This window comes from Aquarana catesbeiana, linkage group LG05, assembly GCF_042186555.1.
Source record: "Aquarana catesbeiana isolate 2022-GZ linkage group LG05, ASM4218655v1, whole genome shotgun sequence".
NCBI classification, from domain to species: Eukaryota; Metazoa; Chordata; class Amphibia; order Anura; family Ranidae; genus Aquarana; species Aquarana catesbeiana.
In genome coordinates, this window is record NC_133328.1 from 591,039,996 (window position 1) to 591,061,148 (window position 21,153).

General features: G+C 41.9%; 1 protein-coding gene across 1 annotated transcript in view; it reads left to right on the forward strand.

Annotated features, from left to right (window-relative positions):
* LOC141146079 (fibrocystin-L-like) overlaps positions 1-21,153 on the forward strand; it is a 491,542-nt gene that overhangs the window by 133,421 nt on the left and 336,968 nt on the right. Inside the window, exons 5-12 of the mRNA XM_073632839.1 lie at positions 8,585-8,594; positions 12,378-12,435; positions 15,586-15,679; positions 16,556-16,609; positions 18,583-18,656; positions 18,744-18,786; positions 19,619-19,689; positions 19,776-19,886. Of these exons, the coding sequence (XP_073488940.1) occupies positions 8,585-8,594; positions 12,378-12,435; positions 15,586-15,679; positions 16,556-16,609; positions 18,583-18,656; positions 18,744-18,786; positions 19,619-19,689; positions 19,776-19,886 (515 nt within the window). The remainder of the gene's footprint in view (positions 1-8,584; positions 8,595-12,377; positions 12,436-15,585; positions 15,680-16,555; positions 16,610-18,582; positions 18,657-18,743; positions 18,787-19,618; positions 19,690-19,775; positions 19,887-21,153) is intronic.

Below are 21,153 nucleotides of genomic sequence, written 5' to 3' on the forward strand. Positions count from 1 at the left end.
GCAAGATAGTGTGGGACTTGGTGTCACCCTTATTCGGAAAGGGGTACCACTTGTACGTGGACAATTATTACACGAGCGTGCCACTTTTTAGTCACCTTTTTGATCATCAAATTGGAGCATGTGGCACCGTGCGACCTAATCGCCGGGGCTTTCCTCAGCGGCTTGTAGATTCCCGTCTTAGGCTGGGGGAGAGAGCCTGCTTGCAGTGTAATAATTTGCTCGCTATGAAGTGGAGGGACAATAAGAATGTTTTCGTTCTTACCTCCCTTCATGCAGACACGACGACCCAAATTACTACGGCGACTGGTGTTGTGGAGAAACCCCTCTGTGTCCACGAATATAACCAAAATATGGGAGGGGTGGACCTCAACGACCAGTTGTTGGCGCCGTACCTAATTGCCCGTAAGGCCAGACGCTGGTACAAAAAAGTGTCTGTATACTTATTTCAATTGGCTTTGCTGAACGCTCATGTGCTATACAGAGCTTCAGGACGGACTGGATCCTTCCTTAAATTCCAGGAAGAGATCGTCAGAGCCCTTCTGTTTCCAGACGGTGCTCCACCTCACCTTCCCCAACCAAATGCAGTAGGCCGGCTGCATGAGAGGCATTTTCCTTATGTCCTCGAGAGTACCCCTACCCAATGAGCCCCCCAAAGAAAATGTCGTGTCTGCAGCAAGCGCGGATTTAGGCGTGACACCCGGTATTATTGTCCCTCCTGTCCTGGCAATCCTGGTCTTTGCATTGGTGAATGTTTTGAACGCTACCATACACTAGTTGAGTTTTAGCGTAGGGTACAGCACTGCACAGACTAGGACACACTTTCACAGGGTCTCCCAAGATGCCATCGCATTTTGAGAGACCCAAACCTGGAACCGTTACAGTTTTAAAAGTTAGTTATAAAAAAAAAAAAAGTAAAAAAAAAAAAATACACAAAAAAAATATAAAATAAAAAAACCAAAAATAGTTGTCGTTTTTATTGTTCTCTCTCTCTCTATTTTCTCTCTATTGTTCTTCTCTTTTTTACTGTATTCTATTCTGCAATGTTTTATTGTTATGTTTTATCATGTTTGCTTTTCAGGTATGTAATTTTTTTATAGTTTAATGTGTTTTAACCATTTTTTTGTTTTCAGGTACGCCATTCAGCTGCAGCGCGGATTTATTTATCTTGACAGCAACAGCGTTTGCTCCCACGATACATAAAGCCGTGACTCCAGCGCTGTCGGAGGTGATTTCACCACCACAGTTACATACTTCAGCATATATGCCGAAGCGTGGGGGCAGCAGTGGGTGGAGGAGCGATTTGCTCCTGCCTTTTGTGGGAGGATGCCCCCATGCTTCGGCATATATATATTTTAGGTAGGCACAGGTTGCGTTAAATGTTTTATTTTTTACTATGTTTTTTTTTTTTTTGTATTTGCTTTGCAGGTATGGTAAGTATTACTGTTATACTGTAATGTTACTTTGTTTTTTGTTAACCATCATTTGCTTAGCAGGTACGCCATTCAGTTGCAGCGCGGATTTATTTATCTTGACAGCAACAGTGTTTGCTCCCACGATACATAAAGCCGTGACTCCAGCGCTGTCGGAGGTGATTTCACCACCACAGTTACATACTTCAGCATATATGCCGAAGCGTGGGGGCAGCAGTGGGTGGAGGAGCGATTTGCTCCTGCCTTTTGTGGGAGGATGCCCCCATGCTTCGGCATATATATATTTTAGGTAGGCACAGGTTGCGTTAAATGTTTTATTTTTTACTATGTTTTTTTTTTTTGTATTTGCTTTGCAGGTATGGTAAGTATTACTGTTATACTGTAATGTTACTTTGTTTTTTGTTAACCATCATTTGCTTAGCAGGTACGCCATTCAGTTGCAGCGCGGATTTATTTATCTTGACAGCAACAGCGTTTGCTCCCACGATACATAAAGCCGTGACTCCAGCGCTGTCGGAGGTGATTTCACCACCACAGTTACATACTTCAGCATATATGCCGAAGCGTGGGGGCAGTGGGTGGAGGAGCAATTTGCTCCTGCCTTTTGCGGGAGGATGCCCCCATGCTTCGGCATATATAAATGGTGCATGTATGCCCATCATTAGAAGTGGGTGGATGAAGGGAGGTATTCTAATGGTGGGCATACCCACCGATCAATATCTTTTTTTCGTTCAGCCCACAGGCTGCATGAAAAAAAAGTTTACAATATATGCCCAACAAGGACCAGCAACGTACTGGTATGTTGCTGGACTTTGAGTGGTTATACCAGAATGATGCCTGCAGGTTTAGGTATCATCTTGGTATCATTCTTTTCAGCCAGCGGTCGGCTTTCATGTAAAAGCAATCCTAGCGGCTAATTAGCCTCTAGACTGCTTTTACAAGCAGTGGGAGGGAATGCCCCCCCCCCCACCGTCTTCCATGTTTTTCTCTGGCTCTCCTGTACCAACAGGGAACCTGAGAATGCAGCCGGTGATTCAGCCAGCTGACCATAGAGCTGATCAGAGACCAGAATGGCTCCAAACATCTCTATGGCCTAAGAATCCGGAAGCTACGAGCATTTCATGACTTAGATTTCGCCGGATGTAAACAGCGCCATGGGAAATTGGGAAAGCATTTTATCACACCGATCTTGGTGTGGTCAGATGCTTTGAGGGCAGAGGAGAGATCTAGGGTCTAATAGACCCCAATTTTTTCAAAAAAGAGTACCTGTCACTACCTATTGCTATCATAGGGGATATTTACATTCCCTGAGATAACAATAAAAATGATTAAAAAAAAAAAAAAATGAAAGGAACAGTTTAAAAATAAGATAAAAAAGCAAAAAAATAATAAGGAAAAAAAAAAAAAAAAAAAAAAGCACCCTTGTCCCCCCCTGCTCTCGCACAAAGGCGAACGCAAGCGTCGGTCTGGCGTCAAATGTAAACAGCAATTGCACCATGCATGTGAGGTATCACTGCGAAGGTCAGATCGAGGGCAGTAATTTTAGCAGTAGACCTCCTCTGTAAATCTAAAGTGGTAACCTGTAAAGGCTTTTAAAGACTTTTAAAAATGTATTTAGTTTGTCGCCACTGCACGTTTGTGCGCAATTTTAAAGCATGTCATGTTTGGTATCCATGTACTCGGCCTAAGATCATCTTTTTTATTTCATCAAACATTTGGGCAATATAGTGTGTTTTAGTGCATTAAAATGTTAAAAAGTGTGTTTTTTCCCCAAAAAATGCGTTTGAAAAATCGCTGCGCAAATACTGTGTGAAAAAAAAAAATGAAACACCCACCATTTTAATCTGTAGGGCATTTGCTTTAAAAAAATATATAATGTTTGGGGGTTCAAAGTAATTTTCTTGCAAAAAAAATAATTTTTTCATGTAAACAAAAAGTGTCAGAAAGGGCTTTGTCTTCAAGTGGTTAGAAGAGTGGGTGATGTGTGACATAAGCTTCTAAATGTTGTGCATAAAATGCCAGGACAGTTCAAAACCCCCCCAAATGACCCCATTTTGGAAAGTAGACACCCCAAGCTATTTGCTGAGAGGCATGTCGAGTCCATGGAATATTTTATATTGTGACACAAGTTGCGGGAAAAAGACAAATTTTTTTTTTTTTTTTTTGCACAAAGTTGTCACTAAATGATATATTGCTCAAACATGCCATGGGAATATGTGAAATTACACCCCAAAATACATTCTGTTGCTTCTCCTGAATACGGGGATACCCCATGTGTGAGACTTTTTGGGAGCCTAGCCGCGTACGGGACCCCGAAAACCAAGCACCGCCTTCAGGCTTTCTAAGGGCGTAAATTTTTGATTTCACTCTTCACTGCCTATCACAGTTTCGGAGGCCATGGAATGCCCAGATGGCATAAACCCCCCCCAAATGACCCCATTTTGGAAAATAGACACCCAAAGCTATTTGCTGAGAGGTATAGTGAGTATTTTGCAGACCTCACTTTTTGTCACAAACTTTTGAAAATTGAAAAAAGAAAAAAAAAATACGTTTTTCTTGTCTTTCTTCATTTTCAAAAACAAACGAGAGCTGCAAAATACTCGCCATGCCTCTCAGCAAATAGCTTGGGGTGTCTACTTTCCAAAATGGGGTCATTTTGGGGGGTTTTGTGCTATCTTGGCATTTTATGGCCTTCGAAACTGTGATGGGTAGTGAGGAGTGAAATCAAAAATTAACGCCCTTAGAAATCCTGAAGGCGGTGATTGGATTTCGGGGCCCCGTATGAAGCTAGGCTCCCAAAAAGTGCCACTCATGTGGTATCCCCATACTCAGGAGAAGCAGCAGAATGTATTTTGGGGTGTAATTCCACATATGCCCATGGCCTGTGTGAGCAATATATCATTTAGTGACAACTTTGTGCAAAAAAAAAAAAAAAAATTGTCACTTTCCCGCAACTTGTGTCAAAATATAAAATATTCCATGGACTCAACATGCCTCTCAGCAAATAGCTTGGGGTGTCTACTTTCCAAAATGGGGTCATTTGGGGGGGGTTTGTGCCATCTTGGCATTTTATGGCCTTCAAAACTGTGATAGGTAGTGAGGCGTGAAATCAAAAATTTATGCCCTTAGAAATCCTGAAGGCGGTGCTTGGTTTTCGGGGCACCGTACGCGGCTAGGCTCCCAAAAAGTCCCACACATGTGGTATCCCCGTACTCAGGAGAAGCAGCAGAATGTATTTTGGGGTGTAATTCCACATATGCCCATGGCATGTTTGAGCAATATATCATTTAGTGACAACTTTGTGCAAAAAAAAAAAAAAAAAAAATTGTCACTTTCCCGCAACTTGTGTCAAAATATAAAATATTCCATGGACTCACCATGCCTCTCAGCAAATAGCTTGGGGTGTCTACTTTCCAAAATGGGGTCATTTGGGGGGGTTTTGTGCCATCTTGGCATTTTATGGCCTTCAAAACTGTGATAGGTAGTGAGGAGTGAAATCAAAAATGTATGCCCTTAGAAATCCTGAAGGCGGTGCTTGGTTTTCGGGGCCCCGTACGCGGCTAGGCTCCCAAAAAGTCCCACACATGTGGTATCCCCGTACTCAGGAGAAGCAGCATAATGTATTTTGGGGCGTAATTCCACATATGCCCATGGCATGTTTGAGCAATATATCATTTAGTGACAACTTTGTGCAAAAAAAAAAAAAAATTGTCACTTTCCCGCAACTTGTGTCAAAAAATAAAATATTCCATGGACTCAACATGCCTCTCAGCAAATAGCTTGGGGTGTCTACTTTCCAAAATGGGGTCATTTGGGGGGGTTTTGTGCCATCTTGGCATTTTATGGCCTTCAAAACTGTGATAGGTAGTGAGGAGTGAAATCAAAAATTTATGCCCTTAGAAATCCTGAAGGCGGTGCTTGGTTTTCGGGGCCCCGTACGCGGCTAGGCTCCCAAAAAGTCCCACACATGTGGTATCCCCATACTCAGGAGAAGCAGCTAAATGTATTTTGGGGTGCAATTCCACATATGCCCATGGCCTGTGTGAGCAATATATCATTTAGTGACAACTTTGTGCAAAAAAAAAAAAAAATTGTCACATTCCCGCAACTTGTGTCAAAAAATAAACTATTCCATGGACTCAACATGCCTCTCAGCAAATAGCTTGGGGTGTCTACTTTCCAAAATGGGGTCATTTGGGGGGGTTTTGTGCCATCTTGGCATTTTATGGCCTTCAAAACTGTGATAGGTAGTGAGGAGTGAAATCAAAAATTTATGCCCTTTGAAATCCTGAAGGCGGTGCTTGGTTTTCGGGGCCCCGTACGCGGCTAGGCTCCCAAAAAGTCCCACACATGTGGTATCCCCGTACTCAGGAGAAGCAGCTGAATGTATTTTGGGGTGCAATTCCACATATACCCATGGCTTGTGTGAGCAATATATCATTTAGTGACAACTTTTTGTAATTTTTTTTTTTTTTATTTATTTTTTATTTTTTTGTCATTATTCAATCACTTGGGACAAAAAAAATAAATATTCAATGAGTTCAACATGCCTCTCAGCAATTTCCTTGGGGTGTCTACTTTCCAAAATGGGGTCATTTGGGGGGGTTTTGTACTGCCCTGCCATTTTAGCACCTCATGAAATGACATAGGCAGTCATAAACTAAAAGCTGTGTAAATTCCAGAAAATGTACCCTAGTTTGTAGACGGTATAACTTTTGCGCAAATCAATAAATATACGCTTATTGACATTTTTTTTACCAAAGACATGTGGCCAAATACATTTTGGCCTAAATGTATGACTAAAATTGAGTTTATTGGATTTTTTTAATAACAAAAAGTAGAAAATATCATTTTTTTTCAAAATTTTCGGTCTTTTTTCCGTTTATAGCGCAAAAAATAAAAACAGCAGAGGTGATCAAATACCATCAAAAGAAAGCTCTATTTGTGGGAAGAAAAGGACACAAATTTCGTTTGGGTACAGCATTGCATGACCGCGCAATTAGCAGTTAAAGCGACGCAGTGCCAAATTGGAAAAAGTGCTCTGGTCAGGAAGGGGGTAAATCCTTCCGGGGCTGAAGTGGTTAAAAAATGACAGCTGGTGCAGGGAACTTCTCCATGTACTGCTGTCACACACAGGGCTCGGATTGCCGAGCCACTGCAGGAGCAGGAACATGTTACATGTTCCACCCTAAAAACTGGTGGAACAAGTAACATGTTCCCAAAGCTGAACGTATACTTTAATGTAATTGGTATGGCTTCCTTTGGCTGCATGGTGGAGGTACACTCCTTAGCATTAATTACAAATCAGAAAACACTTCATTATGGTTCCTAGGTCATGGTAACATCCTAACCCTTCTTTTATAGCCTGTTCTTACACTGTCACAATGGGTCACACTTTTTGCTACATCCCTATTAGAAAAATGAATGTACTGTTATTCCAGAATGTAAGATCAAAAGTCTATACTGTACATGTGGCAGGAGGTGAGAACCAAAAGATCTTTGGAACCTTTCCAAGGGGGAAATTGCTCTGGTTCCATTGCCATCTACAAACAAAATTATAGTAATCTCCATATTTTATGGTGAACGGCCCTTACATTTTAACTAAGAGAAGATACAGCCAGGCAGACATCCTATCAAGAACTAAGGGCATAAAATATCTGTCCATCTATATTTAAATTGATTTTCCCAACTAGTTCAACAGAGAAATGTAGAGTAAAAGGGATAATCTGCTAAGTTTTGAAAATTTGCCCATATATTGGAAATTCCCTGCATGCAATACAATGTGTTTTATATAAGTGTTTCTCAACTTTTTTTTCAGTCAAGGCATCCTTTAAAATTATACAATTTTACATAGCAAAATAAAAAAATAAACTAGCAGGTTTACGTAATGCAGTTACATTGACACACGTAGGACACCCAACATTAGAGGTGATTTATTTTTACAAAGCAAATACGCTTTTTCACACTGGTACTAACTAGTATTTCAGAATTTCTTTTCACCCTCAGTTTCTCTCCCTCATTCAGCTAAAGTGCTGATATAGAAGGGCACACAAGGATATTCTCAAGCACCCGATGTCCTCCTTGTCAACCTATGACATCAACAGTTTTTAGAATGCCAGCAGCAAGCCCAAGGTTGTAATGTTGCACAATTAATGTGATACTAAACATACACTGTTTAAGTTACATTGTCCCTTCTATTTCTGTGGATGATGGCACTGTATTTTTTTAAATAAAAAAAAACATCTAAGTACCTTTTTCTTAATACAGCTGTCACATGACCCAGATCTCTTCCAGTCTGTTTGCAAGAAAACATAAACAGGAGGAGCTTCTAGTCCTTAGCTGCTGGTCACATTTTCAAAATAAAAAAAACAGCCTTTGGAATACAGAGTAAAAATAAATCAATAAATAATAAAAAATGCCACACAAATATATAATTGAAATGAAATCCGTATTATTTTGTGAAAATAACATGGTTTGGGCAGATTTCTGCCAGTCACAGGCTGCGTCACGCCCCTCCAGCCTGTGTCCTAGAAGAGGGAGGTGAATCAAGATGTAATATCCCACCCCTATTGTGTTTAGCTGGTTAGTCGGCATGGAGGAGGAGGGATTGAGTGGGCTGTCATTTACCACTGTGTATACTCCCACATGTGTGACTCTATAGTTATATAGGCTGCTCAGAGGTGATGGGGAGGAAATGCTCAGCATAGAAACTCACGGAAAACTGAGAATGTGCAGAGTTGCCTCAACAGCTGCAAAATCCCTAGCTGAATTGGGGACATGAACAGAAGGTGGAGACAGAGAGCAGCAGGATCAACCAGGTTTTTTGCAGAATTCAGAAAACATTCAACAAGGAGAACCATTGTAATGGCTAGTGATAAGATCTTGCAAGTGTCTCCAAGAGACATAAGAAGCACTAAATACAAGAAGGTTTCTGCTCCAATGCTCCCAGAATTTCCAGTATTGACCCACTACAAGTCCCTCCAGCTCAAATAGCATATCCAGGCCATTGACACATAGGACGCCAATCCCTTTTAAGCACAAGGGGAAAAGCTGCCTAATGGAGCCAGACTTAATTTATAAAAAAAGTTTGAATGTGCTGTAGCGGCTTACGTTTAACAAAAGGACTTCACTGGTTTTTGGGTCCCCACCACCAGCAAGTTTACTGTGGGAAGCTGGCTGTGATTCCTTGCAGCTTCACGGCTGGCTTTCAAATGCACATGCCCAAGACACGCTGTGCTTTGTAAGTGGTCCCGCAGCCTTCTGGGACCTGTGATGTTTTCAAAAGGCTGCAGACAAAGAGAGGGAAGACCAACCAATCAAAACTAGGTGCCAATGCCCCCCCCCCCAAAAAAAAATTGTAATGTGCCAAATATGGTAGATGGGGGGGGGGGGAGAAGGACTTAAAGCAGAGCTTCCCCTTTAGAGTGAAGTTCCGCTTTAAGTTCCTGCAGTCTCTCTTGATAAGTTTTGTCCCTCAGACCTTTTACTAATTTTGTTGTCCATCTTTGGGGTTTATTTACTAAAGCTGGAAAGTACAAAATCAGGCTCACTTCTGCATAGAGACCAATCAGCTTCCAGGTTTTATTGTCAAAGCTTAAAGTTATACTAAAGTCTTGTTTTTTAAGTTAAAAATAACAAACATGTTATCAGTGCTGGGACAAGGCCATTTGGTGCCCAGGGCGAAGATGGCAAACTGCGCCCCCCCCCCCCCATTTTTAAGAAAGTATCTATGTAGTTTCAAAACAAGAATATACTTAAAACAATACAAATTCATTTATCACCCCACACACAGTATTTCGCCCTTTACATGACCCCCCCCACACACACACACACACAGTATTCTTACTCTTACGCCTGCTAACAACCCGCCCAGGGCCGTCTTTAACCACTTGCCGACCAGCACAAGACGATATATGTCACAATGGCACGGCTGGGCAGATTTTTTTTTTAAATGTTTTTATTGAACAATTTACGTTTTGAACATAGTTCTGCAAGTTACAAGGCAATACTGGAGAAATGCATAAAACAAAGAAATGTGGCTTATACACATATAGACACAGCAGATCAAAAACTTATTCAGATAGCCACCTCTGTATACCCCCCTTCCACAGCCACCTCTGTACTCCCTCTTCTATAGTCACCTCTGTATACCCCCCTTCTTTTGCCACCTCTGTACCCCCCTTCTTTTGCCACCTCTGTGTACCCCTTCTATAGCCACCTCTGTATACCCCCCTTCTATAGCCACCTCTGTATTCCCCCCTTCTATAGCCACCTCTGTATACCCCCCTTCTATAGCCACCTTTGTATACCCCCCTTCTATAGCCACCTCTGTATACCCCCCTTTTATAGCCACCTCTGTATACCCCCCTTCTACACCTCTGTATACCCCCCTTCTACACCTCTTTATACCCCCCTTCCACAGCCACCTTCTATAGCCACCTCTGTACCCCCCCATCCACAACCCCCTCTGTATACCCCCCCACTTCCGTCCACAGCCAGCATTGTAATCCTCCCTTTCAAGAGTTCTCACCTCTTTTTACAAATTCCTCCCCCTCCTTCTCACAGTTCTCATCCTCACTCCGCGACACTGCACCTTTCTGGAATGTGTGTGCGCTCTTTTTCCAACACACAGTCTCAATGCAGTCTCAGATCTGTAGCATACAGCCAGAGCACTTCACTCTGTTCTGTGCTGTGCTATAGAAGTCTGAGGGGGATGACGAGACGGGGGAGCACGGACGACCGCTCTGCCTCACTCCCTGTCATAGGACAGCCACTCCGATCCTGCAGCTCCTGACAGAGGGAGAAGCAGGACGAGTCAGCACTTACACACACAGCCGCAGCTGTTCTCCTCCCCTGTCAGTGTGGCCGCCTGTGTTAACCCGGCCGGGAGAGCAAACGGGGGAGTACGGCACAGCTGTGTTCGTGGCTGCTACACCTGACTGGGAGAACTATTCTAAGGCAGCGCGGGCTTCAGGGGCAGCTGCTTTTGCCCTGCATTAAAGAGGACCCTGAACCCGCCCCCTCTCACACTCTGCCCAGGGCACTCTCCCCTCTTGCCCACCCCTTGTGCCGGCTCTGCATGTTATACTTACCTGCTCTATGCAGTGGATTTGCACAGAGCAGCCTGGATTCTCCTCTTCTTGGGTCCATGTTCGGTGCTCCTGGCCCCTCCCTCCTGTTAAGTGCCCCCACAACAAGCAGCTCCGTGTGTCCATTCAGGCACAGGGCCGTGGTCCTGACCCTTCCCCCATTCTCTCCTCATTGGCTGACTGACTTTGATTGACAGCAGCAGGAGCCAATGGTGCCATGCTGCTGTGTCAGCCAATGAGGAGGGGAGTCCCGGGCAGCCTAGACACTCCTACAACATCGCTGGATAGAGAGGGGACTCAGGTAAGTTTTAGGGGGGCTGAGAGGGACAGCTGCACACAGAAGACTTTTTATCTTAATGCATAGAATGCATTCAAATGAAAAACCTTCTGCCTTTACAACCCCTTTAATTGAACTAGCTGAGGTTAGAAGCTGATTGGTTTCTATGCAGAAGTGAGCCTGATTTTGCACTTTCCAGCCCTAGTAAATAAACCCCATTCTGTCTTATGTGGTGCAGGCAGTGGCGTTCTCTGAAAGCAGTGGCCCTGTGTGCAAAATTATAAGTTGAGCCTCATTACTTAACAGTAAGAAAATGTGGCATGCACAGTGCCCCATGGTGAAAAGTAGATGTGGTTTTCCACTGTGCTGAATATTGGATGTGGTTTAAAGAAATATGGTTAAATAGAGGCTGAGATGACTTACAGTACAGTGTACAGAAATAGTTGGTGCAGAGTAGGGGATGTACAACACAGTGCACAGAATAATGAGGTGTGGAATAGGAAATGTACAGCACAGTGTACAGAACAAGGCGGTGTGGAATAGGAAATGTACAGCACAGTGTACAGAACAAGGCAGTAAGGAATAGGAAATGTACAGCATAGTGTACAGAACAAGGCGGTAAGGAATAGGAAATGTACAGCACAGTGTACAGAATAAGGTGGTGTGGAATATGAAATGTACAGCACAGTGTACAGAACAAGGCGGCGTGGAATAGGAAATGTACAGCACAGTGCAGAAAATAAGGGGGCAACTATGTCAAAGCACCCAAGTATTTCTTTGGCACAAATTTAGTGTGTTGGGCTGCCCTTCCAAATGAATGGTCTGCCCTGATGCAATGCACGTTGTCGAGGATAAAACTTGCATGCACCGTCACGTTTGCAAAGGTGTTAACAGTGCCCTCACCCTTTGCCTGGACAACACACATGTGAATTTTAAAAATTTCTAAACCTGTACTTCAGTCAGTCTCTCACCTTTTTCCTGGCAAGAATCCGGATGGTGAGTAGGTGATGAATGTACACTGCAGGCTGGGTGGCAGCAATAATTACCTAATTTAAGCAGCTTAGTCTGCTCACAGCTGGTGGTTAGCATGATGTCAGCAGCTCTGCCTCAAGCATGATGCCACATGTGCCCCCAGAATGATGTCAGCAGTGCACTGGCAGCAACACAGTGGGTCACTCAAACAGGAATCCTGTGACAAGATCAGCAGTGGGCAGTGACAGGCACGTGGTCGCATGGAAGTTATTTTGAATTGTTATTCTTCTTAGTAGTGTGTGTCACAACATAGTGGGTCCCAACCTCCCTCGGGGTTGCCTGGCACACATTGCACCCATGGAGGATATGCCACTGGGCGCAATTTAATTGGTTCTAAACTTTACCTCTTCTATGATCACAGTCTGTAAGCTGTAGTGTAGTATATTCTTTCCAGCAGGGGTTGCAAATTACAGATTTGTGTTCTTGCTGATTTTTTACTATGTGAGCTTGGTGTTCAAATTGTGATGATCTTGATACAATAATACTACGTATTAAGATTTATTTTGTATTTCCAAGAGGAACTCTTGATAGGTTATCTTTTATTTTCAGACTCATCAGTACTTTACCCCTGGTATTGATAGCATATCACCTTTAACTGGACCACCAGGTATGTAATACAATATTAAAATAACATTTTAGTTTCTCAGCTGATAAGTACTTTTTGATTGTTTTCAAGGAGATAGGTATATGTAACAGGGATCCACATTTTAATATGGAGACCTGTGCCATTCTAACCCAATAACAAAAGACAACCTGTCAGCAATGGAATATGGAAATTGCCAAGCTGACCTTTTTGTTAAGGTTCAAGCTCATGGGCTGTCATCTTTACTTCACTAGTTAAAAAAGAAACCATGCTAGAAGAACCATGTGTATGTTAGATATCCCAACATCTATAATACACAAGCCTGTTCTGGGTCTCACCATCGGTGTAAAAAAGATAAGGACGACAGTCCTAGAATTAGAACCTTTAAAACGAGTTAGAAATGCCAACTCCTATTTTGCATTCTGGTTTCCTTTAAGCTCTAAATGAGCAGATACCAGGACTGATATGCAGTGTCACTCCTAACAATATATTACTTTTATGTTACTATTTTACATACATCTACAAAATGCAAAAGTACAACTTGCCTTTCTTCAGCACCATGTGGATGAGATCAGTGGCAGCTGGTGAAGTTTTAGGATGGGGGGGTGCCAGACCCCGCCCTTCCTTTTTGACCCCTCCCACTTGGTGAAAATGGTGTGGTTTCAGCAAAATAGTGGGCGTGGCTCTAAGGTGGTGTGGTTAGCGTCTGAGATGAACGATGGATGGAGGGAGAGGGAGGGACAGCAGACCCAGATTCTACACAACAATAGAAATCTGTGTATTCTAGAAAGTTTAACAATCAGCAGATAAAGATACTCCAACACCTGGTGTCAGCACTTCAATCATCCCGGCACCATGGTTGTTATGGTGTCAGGATGATTGAAGCGCATTATTTCTATTATTACATTGTAATATAAAATTAAAACATTCAACTCACCATAATGCAGAATCAGTGAGAGCTCTGAGCGTGTCACTTGCCATGTCGCCTGCCACCAGATGCCATCAGGTGTCCCCAGCGGAGTCCGTCCTTACACCAGGTGCCCCCAGTGAAGTCCGTCCTTACATCAGGTGCCCCCAGAAGAGTCCCTCCTTACATCAGGTGCCCCCAGCGGAGTCCGTCCTTACATTAGGTGCCCCCAGCAGAGTCCATCCTTACATCAGGTGCTCCCAGCAGAGTCCATCCTTACATCAGGTGCCCCCAGCAGAGTGCCTCCTTATATGTGTGTCCCCATCAGTGGAGTCCCTCCTTACATATGTGTCCCCATCATCAGAGTTCCTCCTTACTTCTGTGTCCCCATCAGCAGAGCCCCTCCTTACATCTGTGTCCCCAGCGGAGCCCCTCCATACATCTGTGTCCCCAGCGGAGTCCCTCCTTACATCTGTGTGCCCAGCAGAGTCCCTCCTTACATCTGTGTCCCCAGCGGAGTACCTCCTTACATCTGTATCCCCAGTGAAGCCCCTCCTTACATCTGTGTCCCCAGCGGAGCCCCTCCATACATCTGTGTCCCCAGCGAAGTCCCTTCTTACATCTGTGTCCACAGCGGAGTCCCTCCTTATATCTGTGTCCCCTGCGGAGTCCCTCCTTACATCTGTGTCCTCAGCGGAGCCCCTCCATACATCTGTGTCCCCAGCAGAGTCCCTCCTTTCATCGGTGTCCCCAGCGGAGCAACAGGGTCCTCCTCACATCTGTGTCCCTGGCAGCACAGCCCTCCTTCAAGCCGCGTCTGTCTCTCCCCAGCTAGTTCCTGGCTTTCTCCGTGTGTTCAGTGGAGAGGAGAGGGGCCTCCCCTCTCCACCGAACACAAGGGGATTAGTCCTCACGGCGGCCATCTTTTTGTAACTCACCGGAAGTGACTTTGTTCTCACACTGAGAACAAAGCACCCAGCCGGGCGCTAGGTGGATGCTGCTCGGCGCAATGGATTGTGCCACAAAGCAGCTCCAAACCCCGTCAATGAAGTGCCGCATCTGCAATCTCGTGATTGCATTGACGTGGCACTTCCCATAGTGCACCGTGGCTGGCGCCCAAACACAGAGCACTTAAGGACTTTTCTTTTTTAAGGGCCATGTTTAAATGTATTTATTTTTTGTGACTGCCTGGGGGGGGCGGCGCCCGGGCGCCCCCTATGGATTTGCTGCCACTGGATGAGATGTACATGCAGTCTTATCACTGCAACTGAACTAATTGTGCATCCATTTAACCACCTCTCTACCACCATATTGTTATAAAGAAAATGCCTTTATAAAAGGCATTGCAGAAAACACACATGGGTGGCAAATGAGCCTAAAGAATGTGTGTGATCAAGCTGTTATTAGACAGCTCAGATAATAAACACAGTCAGTCAGTTGTGGCTCTGTACCTTGTGATTGCTGTTATGGCAATCACAATGATCATGAATGTAACACTATGGTGTTTATGTGTGACAGCCCTTTCCACTCTTCAATGTGAAGAACAATCTAATGAATACATTAATTAATTATTCATTAGTAAGAGATCACAGGCAGCAGGAAATTCAGTTTTGTTTTGATTGTGGGATTGTTTTTTAACTCTTACAACCTCCATTCCTGTACATCTCATATCCTTTCTACCTTTATGATTCCATCACTTCCTGTAGGTCATCTCCCATCATGCACTGCCTTTCTGCATCACAGAATAGGGCGTTTTCACCTGTCTGGACCACACCTCCCTCATTCCTATACCACCTTTTGTTTTATTGCCATTCAGTTTCCTGATTCTTCCCATAAGGTAGCTATAAACATTACAATCTGATTGTACAATCTCCTTTAAATCTACCATCAGCTATGGTTTTTCCAACCCAAGGGATGTCCAGGAAGTAATGGATGAGTTTTTTTATATAACAAACTGGATGTTGAGGTTTTCCCACTCTAGGAGAAAGCTTTTCATGTTTGCATTAGTGGTATATTGGTACATGGGGAATCTGGAATTTAGGAAAAACAAAAGTAAACTGAACCCTTTAGGATGCACTACTACTATATTTTCTAACCTTTACAATTTGTAACTTGTATGAAGTTTACCATCTATATATGGACACAACAGTTTGTCATATGTCAATGTCAATTATGTTATTTGATATTATGCAAGGAAAAAGCTTGCAATATGCTCCAAATGTATCACTGTGCTTATTGAATGACTGAACATATCTTTTCTTTTGCAGGTTCCATGATCACCATTGTTGGCAAAATTTTTACTGATGTCTATGGCAGTAATACTGCTTTGAGCTCCAATGGGAAAAATGTCAGGGTGCTAAGGCAAGAATTATCTTTTCATTCATAGCCCACAATTCATTAAGCCTCCTTTATTAATGCTAGTGTAGAGGATTGTGGAAGCTGGAGATTAACATCAACTTAAGGTTATAAAAAAACGACTCCATCCAAAATGTTTTATTGGTAGAAGGGAGCAGGTTTCTTACAAACCAGGTGTCCCTTCTGCTGGGACCCCAAAGGGCATATCTTTCCCTCATCTATAAATGACTCTGACACCTTTTCATCTGAGCTTTTTGAGTCTCCAGTCGATGGGGTTTTCATATATAGCAATGGAAAATTCAGTAAAGACAATGGGAGATCTTAGCCCTGTAGTCTCAGATACAGTACCAATGAAGCCCTGATGAGGGATCAAATCCTATTCCATGCCACTGAAAATGAATAACATCAGCTTGTGAATAGTTGCTTATTAATTAGCTGATTCTATTGATTTTTTCTGTATTTTTAGATGGTGAATGATACAAAATTCCAAAACTTTTATCAAAGAAACAGATTTATTTGGTTGTATTTTTTCTACCAATCATTCCTTTTTCGATTGATTACATTTTGAGCCACCAGTTTAGTGCAGTTATTTCTGAAAGTTATATTTCTTTACTGAAATATTCATTATGTTAATTGATTATGTGTGTTTGAACAGAATTGGTCTAATTGGGCCACTAAAGTAACCAAAGGCTGGGTGATATCCAAAAACAAAGTTACACCCAAGTCAACTTCTAAAGTCATCATGAACCAATCACAGAATAGAGAATAGCAGTCAATCTCCCCATAATTGATTGTTTATTTTGATTACCTTGTTTCCTGTAATCATTTTTTATTTAGTCTATATTCTTTCAGATTTTAACATCACCTCCCATTATATCACAGGGTTTTTGCTGGAGGAATGCCATGTTTGTTGCTAGAACCCAATTCTGATCAACTGTAAGTACTTTACCACAGGAGATTTATAGTAAGAAAGAACTGGTATTGTTAGGAATATGGTGTAAATGCCCAAAATGCATTATGCTGTTTTGAAGAAACTCAAATTGGACTGGAGTGGAACTATGGCACATTTTGCCTAGTACATTACTACTATGAAAGGACTAGTTGGTTGTCTTTTCTCCCTAGGCTAAGTTTCCAGTCCCTCACTGGTTATTGCGGTCTTGGTCGCTGTAGATAGAGGTACAAAAAGTTAGAGAAATTCTCACCAAAGTGAGCAAAATCTTAAGCTGGATATACATGATAGGGTTTAGTTTTTTCATTCAACCAATGTTTGAACAAAAAAAAAACCTGAATTGATTTCCCCATCCACATATGTGAGGTGGATGGGGGGGATCTTACCCTCTGTGCTATTGTATTTTGACAACAGCAGGACTCCTCTGCTGTCAGAATAAACAGATCAGAGCTGTAGCCATTGGCTCTAGCTGCCGATCGAGCGCCTTTTATCTGATAGGGCTTCTGTTCAACTGCAGTGGCCACACATGGATCAAAATTTGTCCGGTCCCTGCTGAACCACCTGAATTTCAATCCATCTGTGGCCACCTTTAGACAGTTGCAATCACAAATAGAGTCCCCACTGGAAAATTTCCAAGCAGTATTCACAGTAGGAATTAACCTTCTGTGATGGTAACATATCCAAATTCAGAGTTTGCCCTTACTTTCAGTACCTGTAACCATAGTGATCGGGATAAATAAGGACACAATGAGTCTCCCCAGAGGGGACACAAACAGCAATAGAAACCTGTCAAGGGAATTCCAAAGATGCCATCATGGGTCAAATTCTTTTCATTCAGCCAGCTGGCTGAACAAAAAACTGTGCTGATTATCCATTGACACATTTAGTCAATCCAGTTGAATTTTGATCTATGTATGGCCAGCTTAAAGTGGTTGTAAACCTCAAACATGAAATTTTAACTTAAAATATATAAAAAAAAAAACATATCCTATAATGTGTACTTGCCTCAAATAAGAGCACTGATTGTAATTTCTCTCTGTTGCTTCGTTCCTCTGCTATCAGCATGAGTCACTTCTAACAAATTTTGCTGACACCAAGAGAAAAAAGGTTACAGGGGAGGGATCTCCAGCTGATTGACAGCCTCAGCTCTGTTCCTGAGTGCTCTGTGAAGGGGTGTGTGTCCCTTTCATCCAATCAGTTTTCTGAGCTTCCCTCTCTGAGCTCTGCAGAATGTAACTTCAGCTCTCCACCCCTTTTCGCTGACAGCTCAGACAAGCTTTATAAATCTTGCAAAAATTTGGGCTTTAGATGTACTTTAAAATTTCTCTCTGGCACTTTTCTGCCAAGGGTCTCTTGACAATGGTCCACTAGTTTCACCAGTTATTGAAAAAGTCCAATGTGTGACAAAATTATTATAATATGGCACTTATCAATGACATACTTACCGTTCGATGCAGTCGAATAATATCTTGCATCCTTCTAAACTTTTTCTAGTGCCTTATCTTTTCTGCACCACTTTTTGTTTACTGGCATATTGTTGTGATTCTGCGTTTTTTCCTAATTTTCTTAGCTGGCTCCCTTGAATACACGGCACCATATCCTGGCAATGCTCATCCAATGCCTTCGCGGGGGAATAATTTTATTTCATGGATGACATAGCAGCTGTTGTCTGAGTAGAGAGACAATATAACAATAACTCAGAGTTTAATGCCTGAAGACTTCGGGGATATATGACATTGATACCCCAAGACTGTTTGGGCAGTACAGTGCATGTGATTATAGTATAGATGAGAAAGAAAGAAGTAAAGAGATGGTAGAACTTAAAAAAGAAATTTGCTATATGGTTTGGTAATTGAGGGGGTAAATATTAAGAATATATGTTGTAAAAAAAGAGGTGAAATAACATAACAAGCCCTAGTAGCCTAGCACTGAAATGCAGCTTTTTTATTTCCTTCTGTAGCTATGGATTACAACTGAACAATCCAAATACTGATTATGGTTCCATGATATGCCATGATACTGGCACCTATGTTGGTAAGTTGTAGATTAATGTCAGTTTTTCACATGGAACGTATTCAGACAAGCAGGTTTAACCAATGTTGATTCTTTTTTTTTGTACAGGCCATCACAATATCAGCTTTATTTTGGATGACATTTATGGACGGTGAGTTACACTCTACATTAATGTTTCTCAACTCCAGTCCTCAAGTACCCCCAACACTAAGACAGTGAAACTGATCAAATCACCTGTGCGAAAAAATGACCTGTTATTATTATTATACAGGATTTATATAGCACCAACAGTTTACACAGCGCTTTACAACATTAGGGCAGACAGTACAAGTACAAGACCTGTTGGGGGTACATGAGGACTGGAGTTGAGAAACACTGCTCTACATAACACATATTTCCCTCCAGAGAGAATGCTGCATCTCAGCACTATCAGCTCTATTCAAGGTGCTGCTTTCATCATCTAATATTGGGGATATTAGGAACTTCCAGATGTAAAATATAAATTAAATGTGTGATCCAGCCATAGAAGGCAGATTGGAAGACTACCTCTTAATGGTTATGGGGTGCCCTAGGGTTTAATTGAAAGTTATTTTTTCAGACCAGTTTGAACATTGTCTGCCAAGGAATCTTCTCTCCTGGGTGATTTGCAATCATTTATCTCACAGCAGAATACTGACTGAACTGTTCAGCATACAGACAGAAATTATAGAGCACGAACACATATATGTACAGTGTATGAAATATAATAATGAAAATAGGGTAAGCATTTTAAAAATATTAAATCCTTGTCACAAACAGTATGTTTCTAAACTACACAAATGTTTTCTCTGTAATTTAGTACTAATTGTCTTGACACAAGCATAACTGTCTAAATGTTTTCTTAAGCAGGTTGGTTGTCAAGATGATTAGTCCTGTATAGACCATTTATGGGATAACAGGTACATTTTATGTGGCCCTAAAGGACTTTTTTTCCTGCATTACAGGAGTCTACCGAGCCTACCCACATACGTTGTGTCTTCTCTCAATAAAATCAGTATGTTCCAGACCTACGCAGGTAACAAAAATAATCATTTACTCTTTTCATTAACCCTTTATTTAAAAACAAAACAAAGAACGTCTTTCCTGTATTCTGGCATCCAGAGGTAACCGGGATTTTCCCTGCTTCCGGAAGCGTGCAAGGAGGCACAGTGATCACAATCAATGGGCGGTTCTTCGATGAAACTGACTTTCCAGCCCGAGTCCTTGTAGGAGGTAAGTTCTTGTCATTAGGCTACTATGAACAGAGATTTAGAAATGCTGTTGTGTGGGCAGCACAGACTATGGAATTGTGCCCTTTTCACTATTGTCCTAGCATCGCAATGTATCATTTACGCAAATACTGGATATAAAGAATGCAACACTTGACAGTAATGTACTTTAACACCAAGGGTTAATTTGGTATTTGAGGTTGGAGATTTCACCATATACACCACCTCCTTTAAATTAGTTCAAATATTACCAAGGACAGAATTGGAGTTTGAAGGTGCAAACAATCAATGAAAATTGATATTACAAAAGTACATCATTTTTATTAAACAAATATAATTTAAAAAGAGAAAAACAATTTTATGTAAAAAAGAGCACAATAAAGTTCAGTGGTCACTATACAAAAGAATGGTTGATTCTACATGTTTCACCACAATCGTGGCTTCTTCTGGAGATTTTGTAGGACTTTAGTACATTACCACCCTTTAAAAGATCACGGTTCCAAGGAATGCTCAGAGCCTATGGCCCATTACCTTGTTGCCTGTAGGATCACTAAACCAAGCAAAAAAGGATTAATCCCTTTGGGATAGATCAACTATTTTGATCTTCCCTGGTTTAAAGGTATCATATTGACACCAAATTAAGGAACATTGGTACTCCCAGAGAAGGAAGTGCTCAGATGGTACAGTCTCTTTGAAGTTTGCTGCCAGCATATGAAGTTTGCGTCTTGGGGAGTATATTTGTATTAGTCCATAAACTTGTTAAACTTCCCATTATAACAGGGTATGATTACAGGGTTATTTTTGGCACACAGACACCTCATTGGAGCTCTTGACGGGCTCTGAGGATTCCTTGGAACCGTGATCTTGTAAAGGGTGGTAATGTACTAAGGTCCTACAAAAGCTCCAGAAGAAGCCATGATCGTAGTGAAACATGTAGATGCAACCATTCTTTTGTATAGTGACCACTGAGCTTAATTGTGCTCTTTTTTACATAAAATTGTTTTTCTCTTTTTAAATTATATTTGTTTAATAAAAGTTATGTACTTTTGTAATATCAATTTTCATTGATTGTTTGCACCTTCAAACTCCAATTCTGTCCTTGGTAATATTTGAACTACTTTAACACCAGTTCTAACACTTGTGATGTGAATTATGGGCCAGCATTGACTGCCAATATTACCCTACAGTGAACCTGTATTAAAAAAGAAAAAACTGCCCTAAGTGCGGTTTAGAAATGAAATGCCAATCTCTTTACTTACCCTTTCAATACT